The 16794-nt window shown below is 48.7% G+C and overlaps 1 protein-coding gene across 1 annotated transcript in view; it reads right to left on the reverse strand.

Moving 5' to 3' along the window:
* Positions 1–16794, reverse strand: part of BBS1 (Bardet-Biedl syndrome 1) — a 71616-nt gene that overhangs the window by 9101 nt on the left and 45721 nt on the right. The window contains exons 8-10 of the mRNA XM_089557962.1: positions 15204–15428; positions 8448–8679; positions 5741–5902 (exon numbers count right to left, since the gene is read on the reverse strand). Coding sequence (XP_089414088.1) covers positions 5741–5902; positions 8448–8679; positions 15204–15428 — 619 coding nt within the window. The remainder of the gene's footprint in view (positions 1–5740; positions 5903–8447; positions 8680–15203; positions 15429–16794) is intronic.

Consider the following 16794-nt stretch of genomic DNA (forward strand, 5'->3'; position numbering starts at 1 on the left):
AACCGAAAAAAGGGAAGACAGCAGCGCTGCCCCGTCAGGCTCAAGTACCCGAGGTATGACGACGTTTGCACCGAAGAGCACGAAAACCGCCCGCTTTTTTATTGCGAAAGCAATACCGCTCGCAGTTTGAGCCCTTCAGCGTCGTCCCGGCGGTGTAACCACGTTTGACCTTTAGCATGACCTCCGCTGTGACGTCACGCCAGACGGAGAGGGACAGAGCCCCAACTCGTCTCGTCGCGGTCGTCTCAGCGTAACCACAGTGCGCCGAGCAGCAGCTACGCGCCGCTGCCGCGAGGAGGCGCTCGCTGTGATGACGTCGCGCCAGACGGAGATCTATCAGGCTCCGACCCGGCTCATCGCAGCCGTTCCGGCGTAACCACGCTGTGCGTTTCAGACAGGCCATGTCGTCCGACATGCACAAGGCAAGGCTGCAACGATTCGCTCAAGCCACGAAACGACGGCCGGCTGAAGAAACGGATGAAGTTGCTTTCGCAATTTCCCGGCTTAACCAAGCTGAGCCTCTGCCAATTTTTTTTTTTTTTCAAACTTAAAAAGTACGAATCTAAGGCTAAGACCAAATTCCTACAATAATGTAGCATAACACTTGTTCGCAAAATTAGGGCACTGACAACTTCCCCGTCTAAAACATCAAATCTGTTTACTATTGCCCGTTTGTTGCCTAATTACTGCCTTAAAGTATAACTGCCCATTTCCTTCTTTTACTGACTCAAAGCGGATGGGTTCGCGCACAGCCGGCAGCGGCAAGTGTGGAAGAGCACGGGTCATAGAGCTGGTCAAAACTGCTAAGAAAGAAAGAAAGACTGCGCTGCCGCTCGTCCACGACGGAGAAGTGCAGGAATGGCGGTAAGATGAGGTCTCGTATTTGGCTCGATTATTGTTGGGCAATGAAACGTGGATTCAGATGTAACATAACGACTCTTTTAGTAGCGAACCTCGAAAAAACGCAGGGGAAGTTACGAAGCGAGCCGAACACTTTGGTGAAATTTATTTGAGACGTTTTCATTTCCTAAATTATGTTAGAGTGCCTTTTTCAGGCACTATTAGAGTAATTTTGTGTGCCCGCAGAGGAGCCCATAGTGGCGCAGCTGTGATCCACAGGCAGAGTCCATGTTCTCGGCCGAACACTAGCCAAGCCAAATAAGATAGCCCGTCTTCCCAGCACTGCCGCGGTGGATGAAGTTCTGTTTAAGGAAATCACATAGATGGTGGCGCCATCTTTCCCTTGTAGGTAATATTGAGAAACCCCACAGGTACAGTCTTTGTCAAAATTTTGCTGCACCTTTTTTTTCCAAGTCGTATATTAAAGCTATTATGCCAGCCCTCGAGCTCTAAATCTCTGTGTGGTAAGCAGAACCCCTGTTCTCACCTTCAAGAACTTTTATGCGAAGCATATTACTAGAGCTACACTGCAGCCCGTCGAGCGCGGCGGTGGAGCTACCATTGACCTTTAGCGTGACCACGTGACAACATGACGTCACAGCAGAGGAGAGATGGGCTGCCGGTTCGCGCGGTCGGCCGCGGCGGTGGAGGCTCCACATCAGAGGCGCGGCGGCTGACCACGTGACGCTACAGCAATGGTATAAAGCTGAGCTTGACTCGCTCTCCGGGCACTTACGAGGCGGCCAGGTGTTGGGATGCCGCCTAGAAGCAGGGCTGATTTGAACGAGAAGCGAAAGCTTCAGCGTGCCACAGAGACCGATGAAGAGCGGGATGAACGTCAACCAAGGAAAGCCATGTATTACCAAGCCTAGCCATCAATATGCTTCGCATCTGACTAGGCTTAACCTTAGCTAAGCCTCAGCCATTTTTTTCGTCTTTAGGGAAGCCGTGGGGGCTCTGTTATACGAATGAGAAGCGAACCATGGAGCCTGGTTACTTTTGACAAAGACTGTACATGAAGGAAGAGAAATATCACAAGGCTGTGGCGACAGCCCAAGACGTAAACGGCAGAGGTAAAGTCTGGCGCAGAATTCAAATTCCTTATTGGAAGAAGTATTGCCCATGAACCCTTTAACCGCCAATCCCGAGCGCTATTCGTCGTGGGTGATTGTACCAATGTCGCCAATCACGAGTCACACTGGTCCCGCCCGATGCTGCTCTGCTCCCACCGCCAGAGTTAGGCCTACAACTGCGCAGCCTGCAAATTTCGACACTAGTGGGGAGGTAGTTGTCCATGAGAAACCCGCATTTACCGCCTTTATCGCGTGTATTAAGCCTGATGACAGTGATTTCAGAGTGGCGCCAAACATGAAGAATTCCGCTGAAGGCAATGTACCGAGGAAAAAAATTGGCAGTGGCCTAGCTCTGGTTAAGCCTGGATATACAAGCGAAAAGCTGCAGTTATGCTTTGTTTGACGTCACGGCTGTCGCAGTTCGCGCACAGTGCACTGGGAGCACCACGATAACGGTGTAGGCAAGGGCGTTATATAGCTCTCCTTCCGCATGCGTAGTAACTGTGGTAAACACGCGGCTGCAACGAAAGGGCAAACGGTGCGAGGAGGCGAGCACGCAGTAGCCAACTCCCTCGCTACCACTTCTGGGTCTTCTTTTCCTCCTTCCATGGCGAATGTATGTGCCTTTTCTACGGCCGCCGTCGCTGCTCACGCGTTCTCGCAACGCCTTGTGAAAGAACCTTCTCCGCTTGGGACGGCGGCGGCGACCGCGCGGCAGCGGCGAGGGGTAAACCGGTGGCGAGAAGTGGCGACGTAGCGTGCGCCGCGGCGGCGCAGAGGGGTGGCTCACGCGAAGGGTGTTGACGAGCCTAGTGAAGCTTTTCGACATAGAATGTTTACTATATTCGAATCGGAGCGAAAGCACGTATTTGTGCTACGTAGAAGACGACGGTCAGCAGGCAGTGCCGCATAACGGAGCAGATGGAAGTTGATGAAGACAACGCTCCCCAGTGCACAGCACTTAAACAAAATCTCTCAGCAATTTTTCTTCTCTTCAATTCTCTAATCTTTTCGCCCATTTATTTTTTCACTTCATTTTTATTTTTTCTTATTTTTGTAATTGTTAATTCTATCTTTAATCCCTCTAAATTGTTACCCAAAGTTACATCATTAGCTTGGCAAACAAAGTTAATTCATTAGCTTGGCACCAATTTACCTTCTTTGGGCTCTCCTCACTGAACCATGGCCAATCCCCCGTCGTGGGTATGTGCCATGCCACCAAGGCAAGAACAACATCATAACGAGAGTGTGGTGCAGTTGTTGCGACCCGGGTAGCATGGCCGGACCGGTGATGGGACGAGGAGGATGGGAGACTGGGTAAGGAGGAAGGGAACGAAAACTTTATGCAATTATTTACATTATTTACAGAAGAGCAACGGACAGTGACTCTCAATGGAAAGGAACTTCTTTGTCAACCGAAGTCGTCGGGAGTTAACAGGCCTCTCCCGGCCACACTCAAAGCCGAGTTAAATAGGGTTCGGATTCCCCAGATCCCTGACTGGGGAATAAAGTTCAAAGAATTCAAAGGCTGTTCAAAGTTCAAAGACTGGAATGGCCTTCCCCACGACGTTGATGCCATCACCTGCCAATCAAATTTTGTGAACAATTTAAATATGCACTTCATAAATAACATGTAAGCAATCATATTCATGAACAGTTCAAAGACTGGAATGGCCTTCCCCACGACGTTGATGCCATCACCTGCCAATCAAATTTTGTGAACAATTTAAATATGCACTTCATAAATAACATGTAAGCAATCATATTCAATCTATATTTGTACTCCCACCCCTTATGTAATACCCCCAAAGTGGGGTCTTTAAGGTAATAAAGTGAAGTGAAGTGAAGCACTGTCCAATCGGATGGACAGAAGTGGACGCTGGTGTTACCACCCACCAACTCCCTGGTGTTACGCTGGTGTTACCACCTGGTGTTACCACCAGGTGGTAACACCACGCTGGTGTTAACAACACGCTGGTGTTACCACCAACTCCCTCAATTTTACTATTTTTTTACTCTTTAAGGCTAGGGTTCAAGGCTGTCGCCGCACGCTCCCTCCGCAGTTTTGTTTTTTTTTTGTTCCTTCATGCGGGTTTGTAGGCATGAGCCAGAACAGAAGGCGCTGCGGAAAGCGTAGTGCAGACGACGCGACGCCAAGGCTACGCCCAACCTTCTCCCGTCGGTCGGAACGATGCACCAATGGAGTGCCTTTAGCGAAAGTAACCCCCCATGACGTCAACGGGGTTCAGAGTAGTGGGGCGGGCCGTTTTTGTTGAAGGAAAGAACGAGCGGGCTTTGATTTGAATTTTCGCAGCTTTTCGGGGCGCGCATGGCTCTAGTATTTTGCAGAGGTTATCTTCGATGCCTCATCTATGCAGTGGGCTTGTTTTTCAAAAATGTCCGGACCCTGGTCAGTGGCCCTTTAACAGGAGGATGTTGGCTGCGGCGATAGCCGCAGTCAACCAAGACACAATGAAGGAATATATTTTCAGAATCAGAATTACATGAAACAATTACCACTTAAAACAATTTGGCAATTTTATACGTTTTTCGGGAATTAATTTGGTGTTTAAAGGGTTAAACAAGATAAAGTCGGCTGCGGCGATAGCTGCAAGTGCACTCGGTGACCGTCGGGATAAGAGTGCCTATCGCTCTCGACCGCGTTCAACTTAAATCGTCGCAAACTATCGAGATAAGGTGTCTAAAACAACGACAAAGCTCTCCAATGTCGTAAAAACTTGTACAGTCGGGGACAAAAGTCTCCGGACCACGTGTTCCTCTAACGAAGCCGATAGCTCTGCTATTAGTCGGCGGCTGGAGACCCCACTTGTGGAGGTAAAAGCTAAATTTTTGTTCTTTCATCTCCACAAGTTCGGTCTCCAGCCGCTGTCTCATAGTAGAGCTATAAGCTTCGTTAGAGGAACGCGTGGTCCGGAGACTTTTGTCCCCGACTGTACGCGTTATTGCAATCGTTTCAGCGTGCTCTGGTCTCTACACGCGTTCCCAGCAAAGCCATAAAGCTGCGGAGATGGTAAAGAAAGTGTTTCAGCATACAAATACTTAGGCGTCACACTGTGTATACAACTTATCATGGGCTACACACGTTACTAACATTATTTCCTCCGCTATAAAACACTCAGATTTTTACGACGTCATCTTCGCCACGCCCCACAACAGGTAAAATTTCTAGCATATAAATTTCTTGTCAAGTCAAAGTTAGATTATGCATCGCCAGTTTGGAACCCCCATCAAGTTTACCTTATCAATGCGCTCGTGTCACTTCAAAACAGAGCAGCCAGATTCATTCATTCCTCCCGTTCGTACGACATCAGTGCGACATCTTTAAAAGCGGAAACCAGTTTAGCGTCCCTTTCATTTCGCCGTCGTATTTCTAGCCTCTGCCTATACCCTAAATTTTTCCATAGTCCGCTGCGTTGCGCTCCCTACATTGCCCCGCCAGCCAGCATATCCCACCACATTCGTCATCCTTTCCAAGTGTTTCGCCCGCGTGCCCGTACTCTTACCTGTGCCGCTTCTTTTTTCACCGTGTTTCTGTAGACTGGAACGACCTCTCCAATGACATCGCTACCATCTCATGCCCATCCACATTCGCCGAAGGTGTTACCAACCTTTTTCAACATAACACTCGTTCAGTTGACCGTTTTGTACCCACCCCTTATGTAATACCCCCAGTGGGTCTTTAAGATATTAAAATGAAATGAAATGAATGAAAACAGATGGCCATTCTTGTCGGCAGTGTCACGCACCGACCGAGTGCTCCCTCTCCCGCATCGTCTGGTCCACGAACAGCTTGGTCTTCTTGGGCAGGCTCCAGCGGGGGCCGCCCACCGACGCTGGCGACGCATCGCGAGTGGACGACTGCAGCAGCTGGGCGTTGCGCCGCAGGATCAGCACCGTCAGGCTGCCCGCTGCGTATACGAGGAGTAGGCCACTTCGCTGACATCGCCACGTTCCGGCTGAACGACAGATGTAATCAACTCCAACAGTCAGTGACGCTATAAATGAAAGAGAGGCCCAACCCGGAGGCTATCCTAACAATCCAACAGAAATAACCAAACCAAACTAAACCAAACCAGAAATATCCCTCCCTCCAGCTGTTCTCCTTTTGCTGCGGAAGCAACACTACGCTAGGTGTAAGCGATTTCGCGGAGCCCCGGAGATCCCCAAATACGCATGCGCGAGTGTAAGACAGTTGTTGTTGTTGTTGTCCTCTAGATGGATGGATGGATGGATGGATGGATGGATGGAAAAAACTTTATTGTGAATAAATTGGTGTTCTTGACCCTTACGGGTCACTGTGCGCCGTGGTCGATCCTTGGTCCAGGATGCCGCACTTGACTGCTGCGAACGTGGCTCGGCGCACAAGGAATCGTTGCGCTTCCTCGTCCTCGCTGGCCAGCAAGTGCTCCCACTGCATCACACTCGGGTTTATTGTTGGCTCTAAGTCTGCCTTAGGGCAAGTCCATGTGATATGTTCTAGTGTAGGTTACCCTGACACCACGGACATTCGTCTGCATATTGTGTAGGGAAAATCTTGTGTAGTTTGTGAAGGTGTGGGTAGGTACCGGTTTGTAGTCTGCGCCATTCTACCGCCTCCTCTTTGGTGAGCCTTTTGTGTGGGGCTGGGTAGCGTTTCCGCTGACCCCTGTAATGATCGAGTATATCTGAGTACGTGGGGGTAACTGGGTCAAAGGTGCCTGTGGTGCAAAGTGCTCAGTCTGCTCGGTTGACGTATCCTCATCCCCTCATGTCCCGGAACCCACACTATACTACGCTTAGTGTTTTTGTGTCTTCTCGTCGTGTGTAGAATATGATTGGCGATGCTGTCGATCCTGCCTCTTGTGTAGTTTCTGCCTCTTGTGTAGTTTCTGTTCTAGATAAGACAGTTACTGCGTAATTTCCTTTCCTTCTTCTTCTTCTTCACCTCTTTATAATGGCACATACCCACGTGGGGGGATTGGCCAAGGTATAGTGGTATACATAAGGAAATTCCTTTCCTCAGATACAATTTTCATTTTATTCATTACGGCCCCTCTTTCTTATTTCACTCCGACTTCCTTCCTTCCTGTGCGGTGCGGTTCAGGCGTCCACCGAGATGACAGAGAATTACAGCGCCATTTCCTTTCCTCAAAAAGCGTTGCGTTCAAAGGGCAAGGCATCGCGCCGAACGGGTGGTGGCGTTCCGTGGACTCCCTGGCAGCGCTACAACACGCTGTCGCGTTCCACTCCTAGAGGCGAAGCTTAAGCGCCATTAATTAGCAGTTAATTAGTATTTAGATATCAATCAGTAATTGGTCATCAATTAGTAATTAATCATCAATTATCATTTTCATTACTTATTAATCACTACTTAATTGTATGCTACGTCATCCAGTGGTGACCTCACCAGTGCCATAGAGGCAGTGAAAGTGGTGCGGAAACCGCTTTCGCCTCTACGCACTTTAGACAGTCAAAGTGCCCCCTGAGATGCCGCCGCCGCTGCGATTGCTGCGCCGTTGCATCCGCAATTCTACTCGGGATGGCCATTGGTCAAACCACAGCCAATTTTTTATGCGAAGCATACTACTTTATCTACCACTTCAGCCCTTCACCGTGGTTATGCGCCTCCAAATCACGTGATACATGACGTCACACCACGTGACACGATGACGTCACGACAGTAGAGAAACGGGGGCCCACCTCGTGCCGTCGCTTTGGTTGTGCGCCTCCAAATCACGTGATACATGACGTCACCCCACGTGACACGATGACGTCACGACAGTGGAGAAACGGGGGCCCACCTCGCGCCGTCGCTGTGGTTGTGCGCCTCCAAATCACGTGATACATGACGTCACACCACGTGACACGATGACGTCACGACAGTGGAGCAACGGGGGCCCACCTCACGCCGTCGCTGTGGTTGTGCGCCTCCAAATTACGCGACACGATGATGCTTCGCATTCTCCAGGCTTAACCAAGTTAAGCCTCAGCCATTTTTTTTTCAATTCCGAGCAAAGTCTTAAACCTCAGTGCTTGGAAAGTTTTCATCATCATCATCATCATAATTTCCTTTGATCTTCCACTTAATGTCGCTTCTCTTGTTGTCTCAAGAATAGAATGGAGAAGAAAACGACAAAATGCCAGTAAAACACAAAGTTTTCCTGTTCTAGCCGCGGGCTAGCACCACCAGTATTTGTCCATGTTCTGTCTCGTCAGGGGACCGCGGCCCTGACCCGATGGTTATTACTGTTGGCGTTTCCGTACGTGACAATTAAGCTAGACTGCTGCTAGTGAAGAGATGAGAAGAACCTTTAAATTCATAGGTGAGGACAATCCATTCAAATCGTTCTCATCGAAAACGGGCGACTCAGAACTCTGGAGAATGCCTATTCCACTACTTCAACTGCCGCTCCTTCATGACGCTGACAGTACGGTCCTTAGAGCTGAATGACTGCTGCCTAGTCACGTGCTCACCGGTGCCCACCATGACTAGGGCGTTGTCCTCCCTGCCCAGGCGGCCGAAGTGGATGGCCGACACGGCGTCCCTGGTGCTGAGCACATGCGTCGGAGCTCCGTCGGCCGCGCCGTACAGCACCACCCGACGGTCGGATAGCGCCACCGCGGCCGCCTGGCACACGCCGGGACGGCAGACAGCGGCCACCGCCAGGGGCTGTGCGGCCAGCGCCACGTTCCAGATACACTGGCCCTGCGTGCGGAGTTCGAAATCACAACATTTGTAAGAACTCCCAAAGCAACCAATTAATTGCTCAGTCTTGTAGTAGAACTCTCCTAGCACCCGTAGAAGTTTACATCTCCAGCGGGTAGAGCGACAGTTTTTAAGGCGAAAGCCTTTAATGCCTCATAGTGTCGTGACCAAGGAATGTTAGCAAGTGTGTCCGCGTTTCGGCGTCACTACTTTAAAAAAAAAAGAACTGCGGCAAGCGAGGCTGGGAATCGAACCAGGGCCTTTGGCACTTGAAGTGGAGACGCTTCCACTCCGCCATGAGGGCTTTTTCTTTCTTTATTGCATTTTCACAACGGGTACAAAGAAGTAAAACTTGTCAGCAACACTTGCACTGACACAGCAGGTTAAAATTTTTTCAGTTCAACCAAGTCATCCAACACATTTAACCAAGTTGGCTGATCAGGCAGTGCCTGATACACTTCCTTCAGACGTATGACACCTTCAATGAAATGCTCGCGTGGAGATCTCACAACTACTTCTGCATTGTTGAATTGTGTCCTTGTTTTCCATAAACTGTGGAGGCCAAGGAGCATAACAGTGTCATAAGGGATGTCCTGTTTTCCTACCGGTAAGAACCTGATGCCATGCGGGTGTAGCGGTAAATCTTTCTTTAGTGTTCTTTGAAGCACATCCCAGAAAAAAACCGCATCCCAACAATCTAAAAAAACGTGATCTATTGTTTCAGGTTTTTTACATAGAAAGCAATCCGTTGACCAAGGGACAAAGAGTCCTTTATCATGCTTCCATGTTTTGACCGACAGAGTTCCGGTATGAAGTTTGAAGAAGAAAGTTTTCAAAGATGGGTAAACTGGCATTATTTTAACCCTTTTGAGCACATCTGTTCCTGGGCCTCCGCAGTTTGACAATCGGTAAATGGGTACAGGGAGCATTTATTCAATTAAATCTTTATACAGATTTTTCCTAGTGACATTGGAGAGGTACTGCATTGAAAATCGCACTTGTAACATTCTGCACGCAAGCACAACTTCACGCAGATAACCTTTCACTGTACCACGCATGTTTTCAAGAGAGCATACTACAACTCCTGGTAGCAATCGACATAAACGAACTTGCATAACTGTGCGAAGAAAAATATCGTTCTGGTCGCGAAGAAACATAAAGCGTGACACGATTTGTCGTACAAATAAATGAACAAGACCGAGACCTCCTCTCTTCACGGGCAAGAATAAGTTTGTTCGACTAGTTCTTTCCCATGTCGACGCCCAAATAAATACAGCAAAGACCCGATGGATCCTTTGAATATTGATCCGCTAGGCGCTCAACACATTCATGACATACCATATCTTGGAGATGAGGAACAGGTTACACACAGTGGCGCGCGAGAACATTGATAGTGGTCGCCCCTGCCACCCACTGGCCTTTTCCTTTGCTATTTTATTTATTTATTTATTTTTATTTACAGAAGACTGCTGGCTTTATTGCAAAGCCTTAAGCAGGAGTGGGTGTAAAATACACTTTGACAAAAAGAAAAACCTCCTTGAGGCACACGCAACTCAGCACACAATACCGAAAAAAATGAACGACGAAAAGAAACAACATTACACAATATTAGACGAATCTCGCGTCAAAATGAGCACTGGGGGAAAGAAAAAAAAGGAAGTGTTGAATGCTGCAAAATTGTTACAAATTCCTAAGCGACGCCGTAAACGACTCCACAGTAGAAGCCTCTACAATATTCGCTTTGAGGACATTCCATTCCCGCACAGTACGGGGGAAGAAAGAATTCTTGTATGTTTCAGTGTGGCATGAGTATTCCTTCACTTTTAAAGAATGGTAGGATCGTGTCGAACGACCCGGGACGAGCTCAATGTACTTGCTGCTGTTAATTCCTAATTTGTTGTGAACAATCATGAACATATATTTAAGCCTCTCGCGGTATCTCCTGAGCTGCAAAGACTCCAAATTTGCTTTCTCAAGTAGCATGGTAGGGGACGTCTGCCAGCTGTATGACTTACAAATAAATCGCACTGACTTTCTTTAAATACTTTCGAGTGTTTTAATGTTTTGTTTTGTATAAGGGTCCCACACAACAGAGGCGTATTCTAAAACAGGTCGGATAGAAGTTTTGTAAGCTAGTAACCTAATTTCCGGCGTGGAATACCGGAGAGATCTTCTTAAAAAGCCAAGTTTTTTCATAGCTTTATTTTTAATATTAGAAATGTGTTTTTTCCACCGTAGGTCAGAGCTAATCGTTAATCCCAAGTACTTGTAGCTGTCCACGGTAGACAGGGGATGGTTATTAATAGTATAGGCAAAACTTAATGGCTGCTTCTTCCGCGTGATAGACATTGAAACTGTTTTTTTAGTATTAATACTCATCTGCCACGTTGAGCACCAATCATGAATTTTAGCCAAGGCGTCATTAAGAAAAAGCTGGTCAGCAGGAGTTCGTATTTCATGATATAATACACAATCGTCGGCAAACAGCTTGATTTTGACAGGAATTTCTTTAACAATGTCATTTATAAAAATTAAAAACAACAATGGCCCAAGTACTGAGCCTTGTGGGATACCGGAGCTTACTAAAGCTGGGCTCGAACATGCATTGCCGATTGATATGAACTGAGATCGAGACGATAGATATGCCTGTACCCACGCCAACAGTAGATCGTTTTTCAAGATAGTCTTTAGATACTTGTTCATTCCAGTATGGTTCGGGGTTGCTATAAGAGTTCAGCGGTACTCCAAGATACGTCGTCGGAGTTGTGGCCCACCGAAGTCGGGAGTAATAGTCTGGCGTTTCCTCCCAGTCACCATGCCAGAATCCATAACCCTTCTCCCAATTTATTTGCGCCCCGGTGCATTTGCAAAATTTCTCAACAACAGCCGTGGCTTCACAGATACTCTGTTTACTCGAGCAGAAGACGGCGATGTCGTCAGCATAAGCTAAGATTTTGACATGCGCTGACAGTAACCTGAAGCCAGTTATATACTCAGAGTTTAGTATAGCCAGACAAAGGGGCTCAAGATAGATTGCGAACAATAGGGGTGACAAAGGACATCCCTGCCTCACTGAAGATCGTACGTGTAGGCTTTCAGTCAGCTCCCCATTAACAATGACGCGCGTTGTGCAGTTCGCGTACGCCATTCGTACGCCCTCCGTTATTACACAGCCCACATTAGCCTGATCTAGCAAGCTGAACAGAACCTCATGAGATACACGGTCAAAGGCCTTTGCGAGATCTAGCTGCATCATTGCCACCCTGTCGCCTAGTGCATCGCAGCATTCAAGCACACTTCGCGCTATGTGTATATTAGTGGCTATGCTCCGACCCTTGATACCGCAAGTTTGATGACTCCCCACTAGCATGGTTATGACGCCCTGAATTCGCTTTGCCAGAACCTTCATGAATATCTTATAATCTACGTTTGTGAGGCTTATCGGGCGATAAGACCCCACTAACAGACGTTTTTCTGGCTCGGCAAACTTCGGTATGAGTACAGTGTGCGATGTTGTGAATGACAATGGCGTACGCTTTTTCTCGTACGCTTCGACAATAACTTTCAGCAGAATTGGTTTGGTTTATGGGGTTTAACGTCCCAAAGCGACTGAGGCTATGAGAGACGCCGTAGTGGAGGGCTCCGGAAATTTCGACCACCTGGGGTTCTTTAACGTGCACTGACATCGCACAGTACACGGGCCTCTAGAATTTCTCCTCCAAAGAAATTCCAGCCGCCGCGGCCGGGATCGAACCCGCGTCTTTCGGGTCAGCAGCCGAGCACCATAACCGCTGAGCCACCGCGGCGGCATCTTTCAGCAGAATTAGAGCGATTTCTGACTTGAAATATTTGTAAAAGGCGGCTCCTAAACCATCAGGACCGGGTGCTTTACCCAATGGCAGTTGATCAATTGCTTCCCCTAGCTCTGTAACGGTTATTGGCTGTTCAAGACGAATTCTGACTTCATCGTCGAGCCTTGGCATAAACGGTAGGAAATCGTTATGGAAACTGCCCTCCGCCCTTCGCGTGTGACCCAGCAAGTCACTGAAATGGTCTCTGATTACGCCCTTGATAATGACGCTATCGGCCGATACCACGTCACCGTTTTGTATCTGGCGTATTTCTTTTTGACAAACATATCTTTTTTCATCGCCTAATGCTCGTTTTGTTGGCGATTCCCCTGCCCACAGTTTCTCAGCACGTGCGCGCACCACCGCTGCTCTGTACTTATCTGTGTCTATTTTTTCCAACTGCGCTTTTGTATTTCTTATTTCATTAAAACAAGTTCCTGGCTGACTGCTTTCAACATTAATGAGCAGCGCAAGCTGCTCACGGAGCTGGATTTCCTTCTGCTTTTCTTCAAATCTGATAACACTGCTTATAGGCAATGTCAGCTAAGTCGGCTTCTTCTTGAGAACGACCTTCACGTAGTTGCAATACAGGAAACAAAAATTGAAAGCCAAGAAGCGACTGAAAGAATGGTGTCTACCTTTCGTACGCACTTTAATGTGTGTGTGTGTCATTTTGTCCGTGCGTCAGGCGGCTGTGTTCTCTTTATTAGGAATAACAAAGGCATAACAATGCAATCGCTCTTTTCGTGTGAAAGCGGTCGTCTCCTGGTCGCCGATTTTTTGTACTGCGATCTGCCTTTTCGAGTTATTTGTGTGTATGCACCAAATGTAGAAAAGGAACGTAAATTGTTTTTTGAGCGAATTGAGTCGTTTTTAAAATGTGACAAGATTGTTATGTTCTTGGCTGACATGAACTGTGTTTGTGAGACAGTCGACCGGGCCAAGCCTTCGCCCGTACGTGATAAGAGTGCTGAATTCTTGCATGCTCTGGTCAGTGAATACTGTTTAGAGGATATAGGAAGTGTTTATATGACTGGGACGCGACCGCAATACACGCACTTTCAGGGAGACAGCCATGCTCGACTGGACCGTTTATAATTGTCGTCAGAATTTGTTCCTTTGTGTACCTCGTACGAAGTCAAACCGGTTCCATTTAGCGACCATTGTCTAGTGGCTGCAAACTTTGGCAGGATACGCTTTAAAAAGCCGTTTAATTGGGCTTTATGGAAACTCAATGTAAAGTTATTGGAGCAAGAACGCTTTGTCAGTACAGTAGGAAAAGAGCTCGAAAAGCTGCTCATGGACCAACCGTCAAGTTACGCTGTTCAGTGGGAAGAATTTAAGCAGTTCGTCAAAATGAGGGCACTCCGCCATGACGGCTCAAGGTTTGCGATTGAATAACAGCGTATCTAGTAAATGCATGGGTTTCATAAATAAAATTAAAGGAATAAAACAATTAAAATATGAAAATACACAAAAATAAAAATGAAATAACATAAAAATAAGAAAAGAAACAAAACCAAGAAATACAGTTAAAATAAAATATGATATATAACAAAAAAATAAAAAAAACTTCGCCAGGAAACGCTTTCGCCTCGCAGCACTTTAGACAGCCAAAGTGCGCCCTGAATTTTTTTTCTTACTTCCCTTAGATGTCTGGCAATTGGTTTGTCATCGACAGCGATGCACATCTCAGAGGTAACCCTGGTGCCCCGAGATCTTTTGACGAAAACAACCTCGGTCCGCAAGGGAAAAAAATGGCCTGGCTTAGCTTATGGTTAAGCCTAGGATGCGAAGCATACCGCCGGCGGAGGCTGCGCGGCCGCAAGCGAGCGCACGAGTTGAGCCCCAGCTTTCACAGCTGTTGTGACGTCAGCGCCCCTAGCGGAAGGAGCGGGAGTTAGGCCACCGGTGGAGGCTACGCGTTCGCAAGCGAGCGCACGAGTTGAGCCCCAGCTTTCACAGCTGTTGTGACGTCAGCGCCCCTAGCGGAAGGAGCGGGAGTTAGGCCGCCGGTGGAGGCTGCGCGTCCGCAAGCGAGCGCACGAGTTGAGCCCCAGCTTTCACAGCTGTTGTGACGTCAGCGCCCCTAGCGGAAGGAGCGGGAGTTAGGCCGCCGGTGGAGGCTGCGCGTCCGCAAGCGAGCGCACGAGTTGAGCCCCAGCTTTCACAGCTGTTGTGACGTCAGCGCCCCTAGCGGAAGGAGCGGGAGTTAGGCCGCCGGTGGAGGCTGCGCGTCCGCAAGCGAGCGCACGAGTTGAGCCCCAGCTTTCACAGCTGTTGTGACGTCAGCGCCCCTAGCGGAAGGAGCGGGAGTTAGGCCGCCGGTGGAGGCTGCGCGTCCGCAAGCGAGCGCACGAGTTGAGCCCCAGCTTTCACAGCTGTTGTGACGTCAGCGCCCCTAGCGGAAGGAGAGGGAGTTAGGCCGCCGGTGGAGGCTGCGCGTCCGCAAGCGAGCGCACGAGTTGAGCCCCAGCTTTCACAGCTGTTGTGACGTCATATCACGTGGTGCGCCGATGTAGGTCAAGTGGTAGCTACGCGGCCGCGCGCGGCGCAGCAAGGAAGAGCTCGGTTGTGCGGCTAGTATGCTTCGCATAAAAGAAGAGACGAACAGCACGCCGCCAGTGTTAGCAGGACGTGGACTCAGTGCTCGACCGACGCGATGAACACCACCTTGAGCGAGTAAGCGCGCAGGCGTCGGTCGGCGCAGGCGGCCACCAGCTGTCCCGGCTCGAGGTGGCAGAGGCCCACGGCGGGCGCCCCCGTCTCGGCCAGCGGTCGCGCCGCCTTGTGGCCCCTCTTGACCAGCAGCAGCCGGTCGTCGCGGGTGGCCAGGGCCACGTGGAAGTCCACGTCGAAGGCGCCCTGCGCGTCCAGGCAGCAGGTGGCGCCCGGCACCTGTCCGGACAAGGGAGGGACACGGCGGCACCTTGTGACGACACGTTGTGAAGGAGTAGGTTGCGCAACCACAGGACGAACATAAAAAGAAAGACAATAAAAGAAAAAGGGGTGGTATATTCCTTCCTTCTTTCATGTGGTAAGACCTACATCGGGCAGACAGGGCGGTGCATAAACGAGCGACTCAGGGAGCATGCGAATAAAGTTAAGAACAGCACAGACAAAGGGGCACACCTTGTGTCCCATCTTAGTTCTTGCCGCAATTGCGCACCGCGACTTGACGAAACCGTGATATTAGGCAGAAGGAAAAATGAACACGCGCGGCTGGCTTTGGAAGCTTTCCACATAAAGGAAAACCCAGTAGATTGTATCAGTGATACGTCCATGGCTCAGTACGTAGCTGAAATAAATTTTTTGCGTTCGCGTCTGCGTTAACAGCCCTTAGCATGACTATTGTGGTTAAAGATTGCGTTTGAGCATGCATGGTCAGGTGTATAAGTATGCGTTCCCAAGAAGAAATAAGCAGTTGTTAGTGCCTTTGTGTGTGTCTCTGTGTCTTTTCTTCGTTGTTCGTCCCGTGGTTGCGCAACCTACACCTTCACAACATCATGTACCAACTAGGCCCAACCGAAGTTTTACTGTAACGACACCATTTGCGAAAAGATCATTTAAAAAAAAAGCTGGGAGGTTGTTTCCAAACCTTATACTTGGTAGACTGTCGCGTCACCTGTTCTCGCAAAATGCACTTATCTGCGTAAGTCAGTAGCAGGTCACACTACCGTTGCTGACTCGAGACTACCATACGAAACTCGATGCAGAAAAGCGCCAAATTTGTAGTCTGATTCCAAAACAGCACGTGCGTGTTGTACTGGTAAGCCTTGTCTCCGGAAAGTTTTATACACGAATGCTAAGGCTTAGTTTCTCCGCAACCATTGTTTCTAAAATTTTAAATGACATTAACCTAATCATATGTAATTCTGAACAGTAAAACGGGTACTGTGGTTGAGCGAGCACGTTCTCAATAACATCCCAGTGCCTTCCAGTATTACTCCACACGCTGCATGTAATGAGTGGGGAGAAAGAAGCAGAGTTCTTCGCAGGGAAACCAGCGAGGTATTGGAGCCGTCTTTTATAAGCCATATATCTGTACAAGAGGCTTTTTCTGAGCTAAACAATGTTGCCGCCAGCGCCGGAGTCTAAGAAGATCGTGGCCGAGAACTGCAGCCTTCACTTGCTGCCCAAAGACAAAAGTAATTTTGGGACTAAGAAGAAAATTTAAGAAAAAAAAGAGTCCCAGCCCGTGCCACTGGGTATAAAAGACAATGTGCACCATAAGGGCGTAGCAAACCGCAGGTCGGATCAACGC

Source organism: Amblyomma mixtum, chromosome 8 (genome assembly GCF_055824585.1).
Source record: "Amblyomma mixtum isolate Tamu chromosome 8, ASM5582458v1, whole genome shotgun sequence".
NCBI lineage: Eukaryota > Metazoa > Arthropoda > Arachnida > Ixodida > Ixodidae > Amblyomma > Amblyomma mixtum.